At 38.2% G+C, this 21,662-nt stretch overlaps 1 protein-coding gene and 1 pseudogene across 1 annotated transcript in view; one reads left to right on the top strand and one right to left on the bottom strand.

Annotated features, from left to right (window-relative positions):
- The window catches only part of SGIP1 (SH3GL interacting endocytic adaptor 1), a 204,510-nt gene that overhangs the window by 20,136 nt on the left and 162,712 nt on the right, over positions 1-21,662 (bottom strand). Inside the window, 1 exon segment of the mRNA XM_043575202.1 lies at positions 5,429-5,540. Coding sequence (XP_043431137.1) covers positions 5,429-5,540 — 112 coding nt within the window.
- LOC122482177 lies at positions 4,529-4,655 on the top strand (annotated as a pseudogene).

The raw sequence follows: 21,662 nt of genomic DNA, 5'->3' as shown, positions 1-21,662 counted from the left end.
GAAAGCCAGTCAGCGAGGGGAGGCAGTGGCATTATTTAGTCAATAAACATTTATTGACTCCTAATCATGTAATGTTTGTTTGTTTGTTTGTTTGTTTTGAGTGGGGAGGCCATTTAAAAATCAGCAAAACAGCCCCGTCTTCAAAGGGCTCATGGTGTCGCGTGGCTGATGAAAGAAGTAGTGAATATAAACCAGTGTAAGAAGCACCAAGCTTCAAGGGGCGCCTGGGTGGCTCAGTCGGTTGAGACCGACTTTGGCTCTTGTCATCATCTCGCAGTTCCTGAGCTTGAGCCCAGTGTTGGGTTCTGTGCTGACAGCTCGGAGCCTGGAGCCTGCTTGGGATTCTGTGTCTCCCTCTCTCTCTGACCCTTCCCCACTCATGCTCTGTCTCTCTCTCTCTGTCAAAAATAAATAAACATTAAAAAAAATTAAAAAAAAAAGAAGCACCAAGCTTCTTCATGTATATTACATTTCTGTACTGCATGTCAACTGTCACAGATTTATAATTTATTTGCTGATTTAGTGATTCATCCATTCAGAACTTTACTGACTTATTAATTCATCCAGTATCTATTTCCAGATCTGAAATTTTCTACACAAAATGAATATTTTCAACCCATACTCACTAAAGGAAAATATTTGTTTAACTTTAACGACTCTTCTTATCAGTATGCAATGTGGCGACATTACACATGAGCTTGAATTATGGAAATCGAAAATACTGCAATATGGAAATATTAACAAACTCATGTTATGAACAAAATTCGAAATCATGAGAATCCCCACAAATGAAACATTTGTCAAGAATGGCAAAATTTCAAGGTCACCTGGCTAAGTGACTTCTAAACTGGGTTCTCCCTATTGCCACAGGCAGTACCAAGTTAGCCATCCAACAGAAATGCTGGCCAATTTTGGTTAGGAAGTGTGTGAGTTTGACATATGTGAGGTCATAAGAAGTACAAGGCTCACATAAACATGACTTTCATGCACTGCTTTGATAACCAAGCCCACAGTCTCCTCTGTGCATGTGCAGCTGTCTGCCCTTTCATTGGTTTGGGTACTAGGCAAACTCCTTTCCATGTTTCAAGACTCGGTTCAAAGGCAGACCTTTCTGAAGCCTTCCTTCATAGTTTGTTTATTCGGCCTTCCTTAGTTTTTCCTGTATAGGTTCCTTGGATAGATGTACGGATTTTTTTAAAACAGTTTTGTAGGTTTTTTTACACATATCTTACTCATGATTATAAAGCGAGCGCTATGTCTTGGGGGCAAATTACACAGAATCTAGTGCAGAGTAGGAACTCAATAAAATGTTAAAATAAATTCATACCTTAACATTATCCATATAGAGAGTGTCTATGCAGTGTACCAGCTATTATGTAGTGCCCTAGAATGGGCAGGGAGAAACAGGACAGACGTGGTCTTCACCCAAACTTCCAGTTTAAGTGGGGAGGCAGACACTTAGATAAATAATTGAAATATGATGATAAGAGAAGGAGAGCACATAACACAGAAACATGTTTATTTCCAGGGGAATAAAGACTTAACCCCTTGTGCCTGGGTTGTTCAAATAGGAGTAGATAATGGGAGATGTATTTCCCCGGCCAACAGCAGAAGTCAAGGAGTTCTCTGCCTATGAGCGACCGAGAAAGACCCGGGTATCAAAATGCCTATTACAGGTGTTCTGAATACTCCAAGAAAGAGTATAACTATACTCAAATGGATCATATATCATACTATATAATAATTAAAGTGGTAGATTTCTGTTTCCAATATATGGTCTGAAAGCAAATGGGGAAGGCTTTGGGTCCAGGATGAGAAGGAACCACAGGCAAAAGCAAGTCCACATGCCTTTTCTGTAGCATTTCTCTATGTGGTGCTGTGTTTGACTTCCTCCTCCTCCTCCCCTGCTCACCCCAGGATAGAAGTTTTGAACTTGGGTTGTTTCTTTGAAAGTGAATAACAAAGGAGCAGCAATTAAAATGATTCACTGCCTGGAGCTAAAATTAAATTTAGAAGGATGTCATTTCATGATCTGTTCATAAATTTCGGATCTCATAATTTCAATGAAATTATTGAATCTCCCATCTATCAATAATGCAATATATACAGCAACTACTTATGGCAATATAATTGAAAACAGACTCAGTATATGCAATTGTTGAAGAGTCAAAGACTCAGTTAATTTGGAAGGACATAAGAAAAACACTAATATTGCTTTGGCTCAAGCGCCACATCACTGGAATGCCAAGGTCATGGATACCAGCATCACAGGTGCACACCTGCCCACATACGTGCTCTAGCGTGCTGGGCAAATTGAAACAGGATGAAGAATCCAGCTGGTATAGGCACAGACCTACAAAGTGACTGGTAGGTTACTACACCACTCCTTAGGATTTAAGGAAGATTATTAAAAGCTTCTTAGCCCCCCTTGCACCATAACTACACTTCCTCTACAATGGACTTTGTATTATATGTATGCACAAGTCTTATTTTCCAAATCAACTGTCTTCATCACCAATATAACCCCTGTCTAGTACAATGGCAGGCACATAGCAGCCATTCTGTAAGTACTAGGGGAGCCATTCAACTCAACTTATTCAACAATTGTGCCAGATCCTGCTTTAGGTGTTGAGGATATAAGAATGAAGAAAATGCTCAAAGTCCCGTTTCTCATTCTGGTGGGGGAAGAGACAGACAGTGGACACTGAAAACATGCAGCACGTTAATTAGAGAGAAGGACAATGGGGGACGGGGGGAAGAAAGTGAGGTTGGTTGGGAGAAAGAGCTGACAGTGGGTAGGAAGAAATGTTGCTATTTGCATAGGGTGGACAGAGAAGGGCTCTGATAAATCTGCTGAAGAATTCTGAAAGAGGTGTGGGGGCAATCACCCAGGAAGCTGGAGAAGATTTTACCCAGGCTGAAAGGGCAACAAATGCTGAGACCCTTAGATGCAGACGAGGTTGGCCAAATGGCAGAGAACAGCCATAAACCCAGTGTGGGTAGAGTGGAGTGAGTAAGAATGCCAGTGATGGAGACAAGATCAAAGAGGTGGTAGCTGAAATGGGGGAAGGGTCCCAAAGGACAGATAATGTAGAGCCTCATAGACTATTCTAAAGCATTAGGGTTTTGCTTTGAACAAGACAGGAGGGGTTTGAGCAGAGGAGTGATATTTTGACAACAGATTTTAGGGGGCAAAAATGGAAGTTCTCCCACCACCAATTAGGTCTCTCTGAATAAATTAATGAATGAAAGCCAATGAGTAAGCAGACAAAAGAGAATTCATTCTTGGGTGATTCCCAGTGTTTTTCATGCTGGTATAGACATCTCTCCTGACTACTTTTTAGTCTTTCTTATTCTTTTAAAGGTATGTTTTTCCCACTTTTCTCAAGTCTGATGAGCCTGAGCTTTCTAAGGTATAGGTAGGTCAGTCAATAATAAGTATAATCCTTAGAACTGGTATTACAGAAAGTTATACAAACCGTTCAAAGAAGAGTCTACAGAAATACAAGTATGTGTATATGAAGTATGTATACAACTTAAGCACATGGTGCTTAAGTGCTCTAACAGTTCAAATGCATACTCTGTAAGAGTAGTTTTTAATTCCTATTGATATATGGATGTGGCAAATTACCATCCTGCTTTGAAGATGAAGGAGAGAAGACATGGGGGAAACCAGAGTGCTACAGGCTGAATATTTGTGTTCTTCCAAAATGTATATACTGAAATCTGATCTCCAATATGACGGTGCTTGTTGGGAGGTGATTAGGTCACGAGGGTAGAGCCCTCATAAATGAGATCAGTGCCTTTATAAAAGCGACCCCGAAGAGCTCCCTAGCTTCCCTCCCCCACCCCCATTTAAGGTTACTATGAATCAGGACGCCGCTGGCTCTGGTCAGATACTGAATCTGTTAGAGCCTTGATCTTGGGAAGTCTTGGGGACTTCCCAGCCCCAAGAACTATGAGAAATAGGCTTCTGTGGTTCAGAAGCCGCTCAGTCCATGGTATTCTGTTATAGCATCCCAAATGGACTAAAACACCAGAGTCCATAGTGTTTGTTTTTCTACAATAGTCTGGGCCTAGAAGAAAATCTAAATGTTGTTGAAAAGGACATAACATTTAGGGAAGTTGATAGATCCCGCTGGCTAGATAGAACACCTAAGGTAGAGTTACTAATCATGTTGCCCAGCATAATATTGTTAGATTTAGACTTAAAAAAAAAAAAACTAGTGTTTCTGAAGTGTAAAGAGGAATCACAATTACTCATATAAATTCCCACTTAAAATATATGTGGAGATCCAAGTTTTCATTATACTTAATTATCGCTGTTTCAAAATTTTTCATAAATAGTCTAGGGTCATGTGTTAACATTTATTATTTTTCTAATTCTTATTTCCATGGATACTAAGGTTTTGTAAGTCCTGGTCCTTATAAGTAAAAAATAAAAAGCAATTCTTTCCTCACTTAGATTTATTTGTCCTTTGTTTACCCATCACATTCAGACCTGGAATTGTGTTAGTGATACACTTGAATCGCTTCTCGGCCTTTTGGCTAAGATCAAGTGTAGTGATACACTTGAAAGCCAGTTTGACTTTGGTCTTTTGTTTTCAGTATAGACTAATAATCACTCTTAATTTTTTTTTGGATCATAAACCTTTTTGTGAAATTGATGGATGCTGTAGATCCTCTCTATGAACAAACGCACTATGCACACACATAAGATAAATGGTATAATTTTCAGGGAATCCATAAACTTCCTGAACTCTATCTATGGAACTCCTTATAGAAAGGCAAAATATTTAACCATATTATATATGCATTCGGGTCAAGTCCACCTTCAATATGTACTGAAATAAGTGAAATCAGGCTCATGGAATTACAGGGTAGAGTGCTGCATTTTTCTCAAGAGTTTACTTTGCCGTGATTATAATTTTTTTGGCCAATTTCTCCTTACTTCGTATAGATAACATATAACCTGTCTTCTTACTAATCTCTGTGTTATGAACACACCCATGTGTTTTGTTCCAGGTTCTCATTCCAATGCACCACGTTTCAGCTTATATGTGAATGATTCAGATCCATTACAAACTAAGACAATAAAGACATGATCTAGACATTTACTTTTGTGTGATAATAAGTGTTTTCACTGTCTACGTGGTTGGGTTAGGATTGTCTATAACTTGCATTCAAAACTGAACCAGAGATTTCTGGATAGTAAGATAATAGATTATTGGTCCTTTGGCACATTTTTTAAAAAGCAATGAATTAATATTTCTAATTAAATTTTCTCCTCCATTCTAGGTATGCTGTTATTGTTAACCAATTTCTTTTTCTTGGTTTTAGGATAAGGAATGAAATAGTTATAACTAGGGTGTCCCCCACTGAATGGGATAGAGTTTGGAGAATCCAGTGGACCAAGCCCCAGGCTTACTTGCTTGGATCTGCTCCTTTGAAGTAGGCATTGACTGTTTCTGTAAATGCCGCTGCAACGGGGAGGGTGTCCTGGGCTCCCATGGTCAGGGGGCTGGGTCCCCTGGAAGAACCTGCATGAAATGGAAAACTTTCATTTATTATGGACATAGGAGACATATTAATATGTGTGGAACTAAAAGTCCATTGAAGGATAAAAGGATGAAATCTATTACTGAAAACACATAATGTGCTAGGAACCATGTGTGTATATTTAACATAGAGCTCAAGTATTTAAAAGGAAATATTTGGCTGGTTTACAAACAAACACACTTGAAATTAATTCAATTGTGTATTTTTCTACAGAAAAAAATCCAAGCAGAAAATAAAGTCAGAGGGGATTTTCAGTGTTTTAAATAAAGCGTAAGGCAGTATTTGAATGACAGTTTGTACAGCAGGTTAGTTACTAAAGAAAACTTACTAGCTTCTTATTTGAGCATTTACCCTACACAAATGCCCACACACTCAAAACTTCTTGCGTTTCTTTATTTTAAAGAGACAAATGGCCATGGAGTATCATGTTACACATTGTCCTTTCCTGGGTTATTTCTGTTTTGAAATGCCCAATTAACTTCAGATCAAGTAGGCTCAAGTTTACATGTCCAAAAACATACATGCCATAAGGTACACCTTGACTTAACACAGACACACAAATGCATCAATTTGCACTATAAACAGTCACAGTGCTACTCATGTTTATTGAGGACCTGCTATATACCATGTGCTGTGCTAGATACCTTACAAGAATCCCACAAAAGCCCTTTAGGATAGCCATTATGATTTCCATTGTATAGAAGAGAAAATTAAAGCTCAAAGCGATAAGGGACTTGCCCAAAGTAACAGTTAAGTGGCAAACCTAAAATTCAAACCTAGATTTGCTGTCCTATAAAGCTCATGTTTTCCCCCATTATACCATATAGTTTGTCTAAAGGAAGCATTTTCTTTTATGGTTTTGATAGAACTTGAGGTTTCTGAAAGGAGCAAAATTTAACATTGTTGTTTTTGCTGTTTGCTGTCTAGGCATGGTACTGAACAGTAAAGTTTTCGTAATGACAAAGTATTTAATTGTGTTGGCGATCATTGCTTCTCCTTCTTATCAAACAAAACACATTTATTCTTCCCCACCCTAAAGCAGATTACATATTATGCTTTTTTTCTTTTACCTTCAGTAACTTCTGTAATCTTCTCTGGCTATTAAAAAATCTACCCTTTGGGGCGCCTGGTTGAGCATCGGACTTCAGCTCAGGTCATGATCTCACAGTTCTTGAGTTCAAGCTCCACATTGGGCTGGCTGCTGTCCGTGCAGAGGCCACCTTGGATCCTCTGTCCCCCCCCGTCTCTCTCTCCCCACCCCCTCTCATGCTGTCTCTAAAAAATTAATAAACGTTAAAAAAAACCCTACCCTTTGTGTATCTTCCTCCTCAATAAAGTTTTCTCTGGCAATTCTCATTCATGCAAGTCTCTTCTTGTGCTATCTTCCCTTGGCTTTCTGTATCTTGGACTTGGTAATTGATCAACAAACATGTGCTTACTATTTACTATGTATATGACATTATGGTAGGTTCTGGGGATTCAAAGTCAAATTACATATAATCTTTGTCCTCAAGGAGTTACAGTTCAGTGGGCTAATATTATCATCAACAATATTCACTACCAGCATTACCTCCATCACCGTTATTTGTTGCATACTTACTATGTGTTTTACATATATTCTCTAGGTAAATGTACAAAGCAAGTGGAAAGGTCAGGGAGGGTTTCATTGAAAAAGTGATGTTGGAACTGAAGTTTGACAGTGAATACGATCTCACGAAGGTGAGAAAGAAGAAGGCCCAGCATATACATATGTGTGGAACTGAGCAAACATATAGCATTTTGAGAAACCACAGGAAGTATGGCACTGTTTGCATGTGAGTGGGTGTGAATGCAGTGGGTATTGAAAGGGGAGACAAGGGAGGAAATGAGGTTTGGGCAGAGGTTAGAAATTAGGTCATGAAAAGCTTTGTTTATTTAGGAAAATTTGTTGATTTTATAGGTGATTTATAGGCATTGAAATCATAATCACTTTTTGAGAATTTAATACAAAACTATGGATGCTTCTCAAAGCAGAGTGCACCCATATACAGCGTTTATATAATTTGAAATAGCCCTTGGGAGTCCTGAAACAGACGTTAAGAACACTGTCTCTAAAAGATGGGAGGCCTCTGAAGTATTTGAACTAGGAAAAAAAAAAGAAATAGGGGGGCTATGATGGGGATTGAGTGTCCATTGCTCCAGTGATAGAGAGGCAGATAATTCAGGGACAGAAGCAAAAATGTAGGTGAAGAGACTTCTTAGAAAGAAAACGATAACATTGGCAAGCAATGCAGATGTTAGCAGATAAAGGGAATGTCGTAGACATAATGTTTTTCAGTTTTGCAAGGCATTTAATAGTTTTCCATGCTATTCTTGTGAATAAAATTGTGAAAGTTGGGTGGATAATACTCTTGCCAAGTGAACTGGTTAGTAGATGAGTCACAATATTCAGTGAGCATGAATCAGTGGTTTTATACCTGTTGCAAAGGAAATCTCTAGTGGAATATCCCAGAGTTCTCTCCTTAGTCTGGGCTCTTCAGTGCCTCTGATAAAACTGGGAGATGCTCAGAAATGACACAGTATAGTGCCTAAGAGCATGAGATTTGGCAATAGACATACTTGGGATTGAATCTTATTTCTCATACTTGTTATTTATATGACCTTTGACAGGGATAATATAATGACACCCACTTTGTAAGCCCATCAGAGGATAAAATGAAGTAAAACATTTAACACAGTGCTTGATACATAGTAAGCCCTCAATAATGATTAGCAATTTTTATGATTATTAAAATTTAAGATAATACAGAGGTTGTCTTGAATAATGACAGTCATTGAAGGTGCTAAAAATGATCTTTTGGAATATTGGGCTGAAACTGAGAAGAAAACTATCAGCAAAAACAAATGTGGAATTCTTATATATCAAGGTTAAAATTAATCAAACAATTATGGTTTGTGGAAAGACGACGTGAAAAAAATATTTGGGGGATGGAGTTGATCATCAATTGTCTATTGCTGGCTGGGCTTTAAACAGGTCACCGACTGGACTACATCAGTGGGTGGGTTACAGATGGATCCCTAGAAAGGATGGCTTTACTGCTTTTTGTTTGAGTGCCTAGTTTTAAAGCTCACCAGATGGTAATCAGGTCACTTATCCACAAGCTGAAGACCAAGCTCTTCAGCATAATGGTGTACAATGCCATCTGGGGTACTATGGTCTGAATGTTTGTGTCCCGCCCCCCCCCCCAAATTCATAAGTTGAAAATCTAATGCCCAACGTGATGATATTAGGAGGTGGGGCCTTCGGCAGGTGCTACAGTCATGAGGGCGGAGCACTAGTGATTGGGATTCAGGCCCTTATAAAAGAGGCCCCAGAGTGCTAGCTTCTCCCTTCCACCACATGAGGACACAGCGAGACTGGAAATCTGCAACCCGGAAGAGGGCTCTCTAGAGGACCCAGCCACTGACATCCTGATCTTGAACTTATAAACTTCCAGAACGCTGTGAAATAAATATATATTGTTTATAAGCCACCTGGTCTGTGATAATTTGTTACAGCAGTCAAAATATACTAAGACATGCAGTCTGACCCATGCCTATCCTTCATGACCCACCTACCCCCATTCCCTCCGGAAATCCTATATTCAAGCTATGTTTCCTATGGGCACTATAGCCCCTATTTATATTTAATCTATAAGGACAGAAGAAAACATCAAAACTTTACAAAGAACCCTTTTACCTCAAAGGATCCAAAGTTTACAATTCTAGGTTTTTCGCATCCTGATACATTGCAGTTAATGCCATTTTTGTTACTTTTTCCATTTATTTCATAATTTTCCTTATTTCTATCTGTTCTCCACACCATTTTTGACAAGTTTGTATTATTCTATGGTCTCCAAATGTTGGGCCATTTCTAGGTAGCAGTTATTCTAAATCCATCTTTGTATAAATTGGTCTTCTTTTCCTTTTTAATTATTTCCATAAGATATATAAGTTTTATTACCGCAAGGTGGATGACCAAAACATAAGGCAGATAATTTTTTTATTCCTAACAATGTCAGATTATTGCACATAAAGTTTATACTCAATGAAAATGCTATTAATAAAGAACAAAAGCTTCTGTTCCCCTTCAGTAACTGTGACAGTACCTGTTAACATGATTATTGGAAAACTGGACTAAAACAAGGAGAGTCTAAGATGGTGAGAAATTTAAGCCTCATGGCTTAAGAGGACTAAGACAGGCCTAGAAACTATTTTCAAAGATCTCACATAATATAATCAGACAGTGACTCAAGGGACCAGCATTCATGGCCATGGTTCTACAATTTAGCAGCTTTGTGGTCTTGGGAAAATCAATTTACTTTTGGTTTTCTCAATCATAAAATGAAGGCAATAGACCAAAGAGTCTCTGTTTCAGGATTCTGTGATTTTAGGTTGTTTATAGGCACTTAATTTTCTTTAACTGTAGGAACAATTTTCTAACACAAAGATAAGCTTCTTTGAAAACAGTATACCTTCACTGAAGGTTTGAGCGGATCTGTGAAACATTTACCGACCCTCCACTACGTGCAAAATAGTGGTGGGAATGCAAATACGGAAACTTTCAGGAAATAAGATAAACATTTGGAAAATCGAATAACAGTAACATATGCAAGTGAGAGCTTAATAGTTCAGGTGATGGTACTATGAGATTACTTCACTGTGAAATTAATTGCTAAGTGAGCAGTACAGGGAGGCTGTTCTGCGATTTAACAAGAGGAAACTTCAGCTCTGGAGTCATGTACACTTGGGTGTGAATTCTGGCTGCTTCACTTACAATCTGTATGACTAGGGGCAAGCTATTTAATCTGTAACTCTGTTTCTCCTCTTTAAAATAGAACAGATAATGGTAGTATCTATGTTGAAGGCTCATGGTGAACATCAAATGGAATAATATTTGTGGAGTCCTTAGCATAGTGTGCACTTGAAAAACATGCTATTGTTGTTATTGTTGTTGTTATTTTTTTCTGGGTGAACTTTCCAAGGTTGTTGAATTAGAGTTGGTTCTTTGAAGCTGAGTAGTTATTTAGGCAGAAAACAGAGAAAGATGATATCACAAATGGTATTCTTCACTGAGCACGGAGATAGACTAGTAATTTTAGGTTTCTTCTATCACTAAGATTCTGTTATCATAAGAACAATGAATTCTGTGCATGCATACTTAGTTTTCTTGCAGATCACACAGGTGGCTATTATATATGTGAAAGTTGCTTGATATGATGCTTGGACCATTAGGACATAAAAGCTGGTTGAATGCATGTTTTCTTTCATTCGTTCAAATGTGAATCCCTGTAATAATTAAGCACCCTGCTAAGTGCTGAGTGTTATGACCCTCCCTTCATGGAGCTTGTAGTATGGACATAAGTGAAAGATAAAAGGCACTATATGAAGTTAGAGAACAGTTTAATATTATAATTATTATGCTACTGTTAATGATTATTTTTAAAGAATTCAAGGTAAAGACAGTATTTATTATGTATATCTTTCAACATAATAAAATGTCAAACACTAAGATGGCTTTTTTTCTTTATACACTGAAGAGATGAACAAGTTCCATATAATTATCTCTGTTTCACTAGCTCAAGTCACCCTGCTAGAAAGCAGTACAGCTAAAATTCGATTCTAGGTCCTGACTCTAACAAAACCAGTCGTAGTAACAAAGAAAACATCTGTACTTCTTATTGCATACCAAGAACTATTCAAGGAGCTTTACTTATATTAACTCTTTATTTTGATAACATCCCCATAAGGCAACCATCATTATTGTCCTCGTTTTATAGATGAGAATTTTGAGATTCTGAGCCACGCAGTAGCCTTGTCCACAGTTACCCAGTTAGTAAGCAGTATGAACAAAAGAGATGCAAACCTAGGATTGACTGACTCTGGATCCCACATTCTTACCTACTCTGTTCTGACAGCCAGAAGTCAGAACAAAATTATGTTAGGCACTTGATGGCGAATCTGTGGTGTCCCCACTAGCTGTCCCACTAGCTGTGGATTTCTGACAAAATAGAAATTCTAGAGTCTCGGAAAGCAATTGGCATGCACACTTGGGGAGTTATGAGAACTGGAAAAAGGCACATAAGGGTCAGTATGTGGTAATATTTTCTCAAAGACAGTCTTCTATGACTCTCATTACCAAGCAACATCACACACACACACACACACACACACAAACACACACACAAAACCTAAGGCTAAAAAAGAATTAAATCCTCACAACGATATGATATCTTTAAAAGGTCATTAATTTGGTGAAGCATTTCCTGAACAGTCAATTGCAATATGAGTGTAAGTGTGGAGTATAGATTGTATATGTAAACATATGAAAGGAGGAAGGGGGAGAGAGAGAGACAGATTTTTAAGAAAGATACAAAAAAAAAAAAAGCAAGGAAAAGAGGAAGCAAACTACTCGGGTATAGAAATTGAGCACAAGAAGGCAAACTTTACAAATAAATGAATGCTTGCGTGCCGGGTTGACAGCTGTCTGGTCCCACACTGCTACCAGTCAGTCGTTGGTGTGGAGGTGAAGCATGTAATCAAGGTATGCCCAAAGCAAACCTGAGCAGGGGCTCACTTCCCTTTTCTGTACCCTCTTCTTCATTTTGTGTACAGTGTTTTCCACTTTGCAATATTGAAAGAAGTTTTTTTCACATCAAAACCTGCTCATGAAGAGGACTTTATTTTCAGTTGTTTTAAATGTAATATGAATTTATGTCAAAGTAGTGCTTCCCGAGTGGTGTTTGTAGCATTTGTCTCTATGTGCTCAATAAATGGTAGTAACTACTGTTTACTGTGTCCTCACTTTGTGCCAAAATCGTGTGATGCTTCACTTGGACTATCTCCTTTCATTCACACAACTGCCTCAGCAGATAGGGGCTATCTTTAACAACCCTTTCTTACCAAGGAAGAGTTGGGAACTTAAGTAACTAGCTCAAATTCAGAGAGCAGGTAACCTATATTTTCAGTCCTGCTGCTTTGCTGTTACAGTGAACAATCTAGGACTGTCAGAGGGTGTGGCATTCAGTCCTGACTGTGCTGCTTAGTTCATATCTGACCTTGGGCAGGTCAGTTATTCCAGCTGAATCTCCATTAAACCAGAACACTGATATTGGTGCTAGCAACCTCATCCGACTGTAGAGAGGGCTTGCACTCGTAAAAGCCCAGGCGTCAGAAGAACAACAAGCTTTACCTTCTGTTCATCTGGGGTAGGAAACAGTCGCTCTGAAGGCACAACTTGAAGCATCAACAGCAGGAGAGGGCGGTCTTGTTTGTTTGAAGACCCTTCTACCCTTGCAGTCTAGCAACCCAAATAACTGCTCATTCCTCCAGGCCTGCTGTAGGCAGGAGGGAAATGAGCCTTATGTATGTCCACAAGCAGGAATGCTGGAGATGGAACCAACAGATGGAAGGAACAGAAAGTCTCAGAACACATAAATGAAGATGGAAGAAATTCCAAGAGTTCTATAAAGTAGTGGGAGCTGGGTTAGCTTTTTTTTTTTTAAGTGGTTCATATTAGTTAGCATTAATAAAAAGATAATTATATTTAATTCTATGATAATTTAATAAAAAGACAATTATATTCAATTCTATGATAATTTGCAGATGATATCCAATGTGGTGTAGTCATAGAGACAAAGAATGTTGGAATCAGATTGAAATACATTTGAATCCTGACCTTACTGTGTGACCTTGAGCAAATTCCTTAACCTTTCTGACATCCAGCTTCATCATTTTGTGAAATGGAGATGGTACCTCCTACAGATGTTGCGATAATTTAATATGATGATGTAGAATGTCCTTGTTATCTAAGGATAGTCAGTATCAGAAAAAAAATCACTTAAACATGAATGTATTTATGCGGTTCCTAAAATTTCATAGTGTGTAGTGATAAAAGGCTTGACTGGGACTCAAACTGTCATAGACTAAATTTGTGAAAAAAAATCTCTTAACACAGTAATTACTGAGTTCTTAAAATTACTTGTGTAATTACTTAACACAAATAATTACTGAGTTCTTAAAATGAACAAAAATTATTTGTGTTGGTATTTTAAGAAAACGGTTCACTTTTCTGATAAAATTGCATGAGAGATTTACATACCAATCTAGGTTCAGATTCAGCTTTGATTCATGATCATAACGTGAGCTGTTATTGCAGAGGTAATTGAGAGTTTTATAAAATTTCTAAGGGCCTCTCCATGTCTTGATTTTTTTTGAAGTGCGTATGATGTAAGCTTTCTTTTCTTCTTTACTTATTAATAGTTTTATTTTTGCTAAACCCTCAACTGACAATGACTTTGAGTATAACCTAAAGATCTTTACACCATTGCTTTCATTGACTTTATAGAATCCTGTATTTATCCTACGATCGTCAATCCCACTTTTCAACAAATGTGCACTGTATTTGCACTGGATGTCTATTGTTTGTAAGATCAGACATTTATGGAGAAACTGATTGACTGCATTTATATAGTGAATAGGGATGCATGCTATAGATGCCAGTGTTCATTTATGAAAATTGATGTTAGAATTTGGACTAATGTTATAAATAAATACTTTCATGTCATATTGGTCTTCACTTTCCTACAAAATCCAATAACTGCAAAGATGCCAATAATCAGACTTTGGTGAAGAGTTTTCTGCACATAATGAATGCTCAGTAAATGATAGCCATTACATGAACAACAAGGAAAAATCTGCCTGGCAGTCACAATATATAATACATTGTTTCAGGCTCTCCTCAACACTGCATGCATGTAACACACCAGAGATGATAAAGAGATTACAACTTCTTAGTCAGTAGAAAGAATTGTATCCAGAGAGCTTAACTTGAGAAGGTAACTTGTGCTCTTGTGACCTTGTGAATCTTAGCTGAAGTGATGATTAACAAAGCAATGTTACTTTTTCAAAAAAATTTAGGATGGGTTTGTAAGAAAAGGAGTCAAAAGAAAGTTATTACATAAAAAATGTTCTATTTTTTTCTTCTGTACATCTTTGAGTGTTACAATTTTACATAAAGTAGTTGGTTTAAATTATATGAAATAAATATGTGTATATTGTACATATGCATATATACATATACAAATATGCAAGTATATGCAAATAAATATTTGTATGTTGGTTTAAATTATATGAACTATATGTATGTTGTATATATGTTTGTGTGTATGCTGCACTCTATACATTAATTATTTTGTATATTTTTGGTATATTTGTATGTTTTTGTCTATTTTAGAATTTTTGGTAGCCTAATAAACGCTCTAGCCTAATCTAATAAATAATAATGCTGGCATGAGAGCTAAATTGAGCATACACTTTTGTTCTAGGGACTTTGCTAAATGTTTTACATGTATTACCTTACGTGAACCCTCACACCTTTAAGGGAAAAAAACACAGATTATTATCACTATTTTATAGATGATAAAACCAGAGGCTTCTAAAAGTTGTTTCCCCAGTTGCTACTTGGGTTTCTCATATCCCGAGATAAATAGCATCAACTTACTTGCTGTGTGCCAATAAAAAGGAAAAAGGGCAAACCTTATAAAAAAAAGGCATCAGTATTACTGAGTACCTGCCCTGAGCTAAACACTGTCTTTTATGCTTTACACATAGCACATCATTTAATTACCACCAGAATCCTGTGCCAAATAGACATTACCACCTATTACATATCAAGAAAGCGAGTCTGAAAAAAGAGTCATTTGCCCATATTCTCAGACAGTAGATGGGGGAGTCAGGATACAAGTGTAAGTCCACTTAACTTCATGCTTCTTCCATAGAAGGAGCCTCAGAGGCCTAGTCTTGCCTCACAGTGGCATTGTGTGAATTGTATCTGTTACATGCTTTTCAGTGTGCAAGACATTTCCTTTATGAAAATGAGGAACACACTTAAGAAAGTCAGCTTGCACAGAGAAGTATTAAGGATACTGAATTCTGGGTGTGTAAATGGGATTAGAATTATTTTCAGTCTTTCCCCTTGTAAGTCCCTGTTCACCTGCCCAGATATATAAATCAATGCTGAGGTGTATTTCCTACTTTTCAAATTCCACTCAGTCCAGAAACATGATCAGTTGACATTTTTGTCATGTTTTATAGAGAATGTTCTTCAAATTGGGTCTTTGCTTACAGTTCCCAAACCATCATCCAACATTAATGCCATCTTTCACTAACTTCCTAAAATGATATTTTTTACTCAGAAAATAAAAATATTATACTTTGTATTCATCATCAAAGTTACATCAACCATATCCAACACAAGGACTATAGTTAAATATGGACACAAGGTGGGAGACAAAGCCATAATGAAAATGTTTTCAGTATGAGGACTCGCCTGACCAAATCTTAGACAATTTCATACAGACATTACTAAGATTTTGTTTGACCCCACAAGGCTGAGCCAGCTACAGCATGGTATACAAAGAACATGAATAATGATATCAAGAGCTAATTTATATAGAGCACTTAAGTGTGATGGCCACTGTGCTGGATACTTTATATGCATTTTGTCTTCTAGTCTCAAACAGTTTTTTGAGGTACAATCCAACATTATGTACATTTTACCATTGAAGGAATCGAATCTTAGAAAATTACATAATCTGCTCAAGGAACTTGCTCTACAGTAAGTAGAAGTGCTGGGACTGAAAATCAGATCTAACTTCAACTGCATTCTTTTTTTCCCTAATTTTATTTTAGAGAGAGAGAGAGAGAGCAGGGGAGAGGGGCAGAGGGAAAGAAAGAGAGAGAGAATCCAAAGCAGACTCTACGCTCAGCATGGTGCCTGACGTGGAGCTCAATACCGCAATCTTGAGATCATGACCTGAGCCAAAATCAAGAGTCCGAAGCTTAACCGATTGAGCCACCCAGATGCCCCCAATTGCATTCTTAAACCCTACCTTATATTATCAATGTTTGCCCATTCATGTTAGTGAACTTTGCTCCAAGATCCAGCTGGGTGCACAGCATGCATCCTCAGTGGGGTAGTACCACCCCAAAGGGTATGGAAATTGGCTTTTAGGGGAAGGCAAAAAAATCTTACCTTTTTATGTATAAAGCACATGGATACACATAGAGTACACATCCAGATGTATAGTACATCTGTGATATTAAAATTCTACTGAGGAGCAATTAGGGGAAAACAAAAATCTAACATGACTCCCTGGGTAAGAGGAGGGGATAATGAAAAGAAGCTTGAGCTCCACTGGTTTCCAGTTTTAAAAGAGCCATGGACGTGAATGTCCTTGTACACCTCATCATCTCTCTTGGGAAAAACTTAAAGCACCAGTTTTGCTAAACGATAATAGTTTCTTTCTTCAAACTTATGCTGAGTAAATAATATCTGCAGTGCCAGAATGATCGTGATTTAGTCAAGATACTTGGAAAAATATCTAGAAAGAACCTTACATACAAAGGAAGAATATACAGGAAAGAAAGGCTGGAGCACTCGGTCAAGCCCGGAGAGGTATTCTTCCATGAACAACATGAGCAGTCCCTGAGCTGAGGCAGGGAGGAGGTGAATATAGTCGGCGGATTTGATATAGTCAGAGAAGGTGGAGCGAGCCTGGCTCAGGCTTCAAACCAAACAGGAGCAAGGCGAGAATACGATGGTAGGGGATGGCGACACAGGTCCAAGACACCAAGAGAATGAGCAAGGAGTCTATTAAGGAATGGGAAGAGTTAGAGGTTCCAAAAAAGACATTCGAGCACGTTTGGGTAGAGGGAGTACATTTTCCTGTGCAAAGTCCGGTGTGTCTTTTTAGAGAAGTGGTGGCTAGTGTATGGCCTGGGAGTTGACAACATGAGCGTTTAGCCTGCGAGAGTCTTTCTCAAGTACAAGCAGGAAACATGACGATTTTTAAACAGGAACAGGACATTCATCAAAAAACCATAAGTGGCTAAAAAAAATACGAAAAGCTCAGCCTCACTAGTTACCAAAGAAATGCAACAGGAAGAGATAAATTTTTACCCTTTCAGATTAGAAAAGATCTAAACCAACACTTGGTGAGATAGGCACTGCAAAATCATGTTAATGGAAGTAAAAATTGGCATAACCTTTCTAGAAGGCCACTTGACAATGTGTACCACGAGCTTTTAAAAGCTGCACAATTTTGGGGTGCCTGGGTGGCTCAGTCAGTTAAGTGTCCAACTTCAGCTCAGGTCACGATCTCATGGCTCATGAGTTTGGGCCCTGCGTCGGGCTCTGTGCTGACAGCTCAAAGCCTGGAGCCTGCTCCGGATTCTGCATTGTGTGTCTCTCTCTCTGCCCTTTCCCTGCTCATGCTCTGTCTCTCTCTGTGTCTCAAAAATAAATAAACATTAAAAAAAAAGTTTAAAAGCTGAACAATTTTAGCCCATAATTCCAATTTTAAGAATCTATTCTAGAGGCGCCTGGGTAGCTCAGTTAGTTGGGCATCTGACTTCAGCTCAGGTCATGATCTCACAGTTGGTGAGTTTGAGCCCCGTGTCGGGCTCTGTGCTGACAGCTCGGAGCCTGGAGCCTGCTTCGGATTCTGTGTCTCCTCTCTCTGCCCCTCTCCTGTTCATGCTCTGTATCTCTCTGTCTCTCAATAATATATAAACGTTACAAAAAAAAAAGAATCTATTCTTTTTTCTCTCTGAAAATATCTTCAGGCCAAAGAATTATATGCAAAGATGTCATTGCATATGGGAAAACATGGAGCAATTTAAACGCCTAATAATTGAAGTGTAATAAATCGTGATTCATGACAATGAAATGTTACGCAGATGTTAACAAGTTTTCAGTAATTAAAATGGAGCAGAAAACAGTCACATATCACATTTTCCCAATTAGGCTGGAAAAAGGGAAAATATTGATATAACTGTGTTGATAAGGGCATGGAAAAATTGTTAATCATAATGGTGGTATGAATTTTTGGAGACACATTTGGCAGTAATGTAGTAAATATGTTTAAAATGTGCATACCCTTTAACATTGCAATTCCATTTTTAGCAATTTATCTTTAGGATAAATTAAGACAAGTAATGAGGATATAGGTTTAAGGCTGCTCATTGCACCATTTTACATAATAGCAATAAAAAGGTAAAAACCTAAATATCCCTTCACAGAAGATAAGTACATGTATATAATACTATGGAACAATTAGCATGGTTATACAGATGTATATGTACATATACATGTATATATATGCGCACATACATGTATATACACACACACACATTCTGCATATGGTAAAATGCAACTGAAATGGCTACCATTGGGGCGCCTGGGTGGCTCGGTCGGTTAAGTGTCTTGACTTTGGCTCAGGTCACCATCTTGCGGTTCATGATTTTTATAGTTCTAGGCTCTTTTTTCCCCTTCAGCTTTATTGAAGTATAATTGAGAAATAAAATTATAATAAATTTAAAGTGTACATCATGATGATTTGATACACATATATATTGTGAAGGGATTCCTTCCATCTGGTTAATTAACACATCCATTGCCTTACATTTTTGTGTGTGTGAGAACATTTAAGTTCTTTTATAAAAAGTTTTTTTTAAATATTTATTTTTGAGAGAGAGAGAGAGAGAGAGAGAGAGAGAGAGAGAACAAGCAGGGGAGGGGCAGAGAGAGAGGGAGACACAGAATCCGAAGCAGGCTCCAGGCTCTGAGCTGTCAGCACGGAACCTAATGCAGGGCTCAAACCCACCTGCTGCGAGATCAGGACCCGAGCCAAAGTCAGACACGTAACTGAGTGGCCCAGCTGCCCCACTATGAGCTGTTTTAAAATACATATTAAGAGGAGCTCCTGGGTGGGTCAGTCAGTTAAATGTCTGACTTTGGCTCTCTCGGGTCATGATCTCATGGTTCGTGAGTTCAAACTCCACATCAGATTCTTTGCTGTCAGAGCAGAGTCTGCTTTGGATCCTCTGCTTGCTCTCTCGCAAAAATAAACATTAAAATAGTAAAATACATTTTAATAGCATGGTGGACATTATCATATACTAAAATAAAAGGATGCATAATTATGAAAATATACACTATACATGCAGACACACACACACACACAGTCACATCACATGAAAAACTTTGGAAATGAAATACACCAATGGTAACAAGGGTTACCTATGATTATTAGACTTATTTTCTTTATATTTTTCCAATTTTCTAAATTTTCTAAAAAGAGGCTGCATTACTTTGATATTGTGGCAAAAAATATGAACAGAAATTGGAAGTTAGATCTCAAATATCACTGGGGTTTCTACATTTCTCCGTTATTTATTTCTTGAATAGTTCTTGTTCTTACACTCTGAAAATGGATGCTGGTAATTTTGAACACTACTAAAAGTTATTCCCCTAGAAGGCTGATATTTATGAATGGAGAGGCATGAAAAATATTATTGTAATCTGACTGTCTGAAAGCCTGTAATTTGAACTGCCAGTATCATGGGGAATGGCCGTGAGCAGAGTCCAAAAAAGGCAAAATCTAAGGAAAGGAGTAATCAACATTAAATAACTCATGATTCCTCTTCCCAGGCTCATGCTTAACAATGACAATGGCAGCTCTTGAAAGTCACCAACACATCCTTGAAAAATTAATGTCACCCTTGCTCCTTTGTGACACTTCTCCAGAATAACCTTTTGTGTTCTCAGAGGCGTATTTCAAGCCTCTAAATCAGATTGTACGAGAAGGCATGCAGTAATTATTTTGAATATGAAACCAAGAAACACAATTGTAAATAGCACACACTGTGTGAATGTGTGCCAGCAGGAAAAGAAACCCAAGGCCAAATTTACTCATGTCCTGGTGACTGAATACAGCATAGCCAGAAGAAGTGGAACAAGTCCATGAAAACTCCTGTCTGCTAACAGTCCATGCTCTAGCAGAAATTATTACCACATGCATGTTGCAAAATAGCTGAAGACAAAAAAGGGTGGGAATCTTAAGGGCAACAGCTTCTCTTAAAGCTTTGCCTTAAATGCCTTATCTTGATGAGTCCAAATCAATCTCTGAGTTAATAAATGCAGTAATGAGTGCAAAATTCTTAGCACATATTAAATATTCATTAATGCCAATTATTATTTTAGGAAATGATTACATATGTATAGTACTTTATAGTTTACAAAGGCCTTTCACAAATAACTAAAATCTCTTATGGCTATTTGTGGTGCTTATTAAATATATTCATTCCACACACATGAAATAGCTTAGAAATAGGAGATTCTCTTGGGGCACCTGGGTGACTCATTTAGTTGGGTGTCCGACTCTTGATCTGGGCTCAGGTCATGATCCCAGGAATGTGGGATTGAGCCCCACGTTGGGCTCCATGCTAAGCATGGGGCCTGCTTGAGATTCTTTCTCTCTCTCTCTCTCTCTCTCTCTCTCCACCCCCCTCCCCGCTTTTTGCCCCTCTCCCCGCTTGTACTTGCTCTCTCATGCTCTCCTAAAAAAAAAAAAAAGAAAAAGAAGAAATGGGAGATTCTCTGGAGTCTTGACATGACCTCTTTGAACCACTTCTTCATTCAATATGCCAGCTTTCCTCTCTGAAGGGGTGGTCAGGGGTTATCCTCTGTCTGGGGTAGCCAGAGTCCAGAGTACAATGGTATGGGCAGCCTTAATTTATGGATAGCTCTTCTTATAGGACACATAATAATAACGAAAAGAAAGCTCTGCAACTCTGCAAAGGTAAAGCAGTCCCCCTGGCGATTCTCAGCTTCTCCATTCTCTTCTCAGGGAATTTGAAATTCCTTGTCAAATATGCTGAAATGCCATGATTTACAAATCCTTTCATAAAAGAGACGGTAACAGATTTTCTTCCCACATCTCCCATCAGCATTAACACAGCACCCTGAGGAGTGTATCACCAGGCAGATCATTAGTCTCAACAAGTCAGGTTTAATGATAGGCTCTGGAGGAAGCAGGGGGTGTATAGCAGGGAGGATGATGCATTCTGCTTCCAAATCATTCTCTTCTTCCATAAGCAGTGGGGGAAAGATTGCTCCTTGTCCCTGCTGACAAGGAGGGAGGCCATGTCAAGTTGCCACATGTTTTGTGTGGAAGGAGACTAGAGTGCTACAATCCAATCTTCTCCAAAGCAGACAAAAACTAAACAAAACACAGCCATGT

The sequence above is a fragment of the Prionailurus bengalensis genome, chromosome C1 (genome assembly GCF_016509475.1).
Source record: "Prionailurus bengalensis isolate Pbe53 chromosome C1, Fcat_Pben_1.1_paternal_pri, whole genome shotgun sequence".
In the NCBI taxonomy this organism is placed as follows: domain Eukaryota; kingdom Metazoa; phylum Chordata; class Mammalia; order Carnivora; family Felidae; genus Prionailurus; species Prionailurus bengalensis.
The sequence above is the reverse complement of the archived record's forward strand: the minus strand, read 5'-3'. Positions and strand labels throughout refer to the sequence as shown.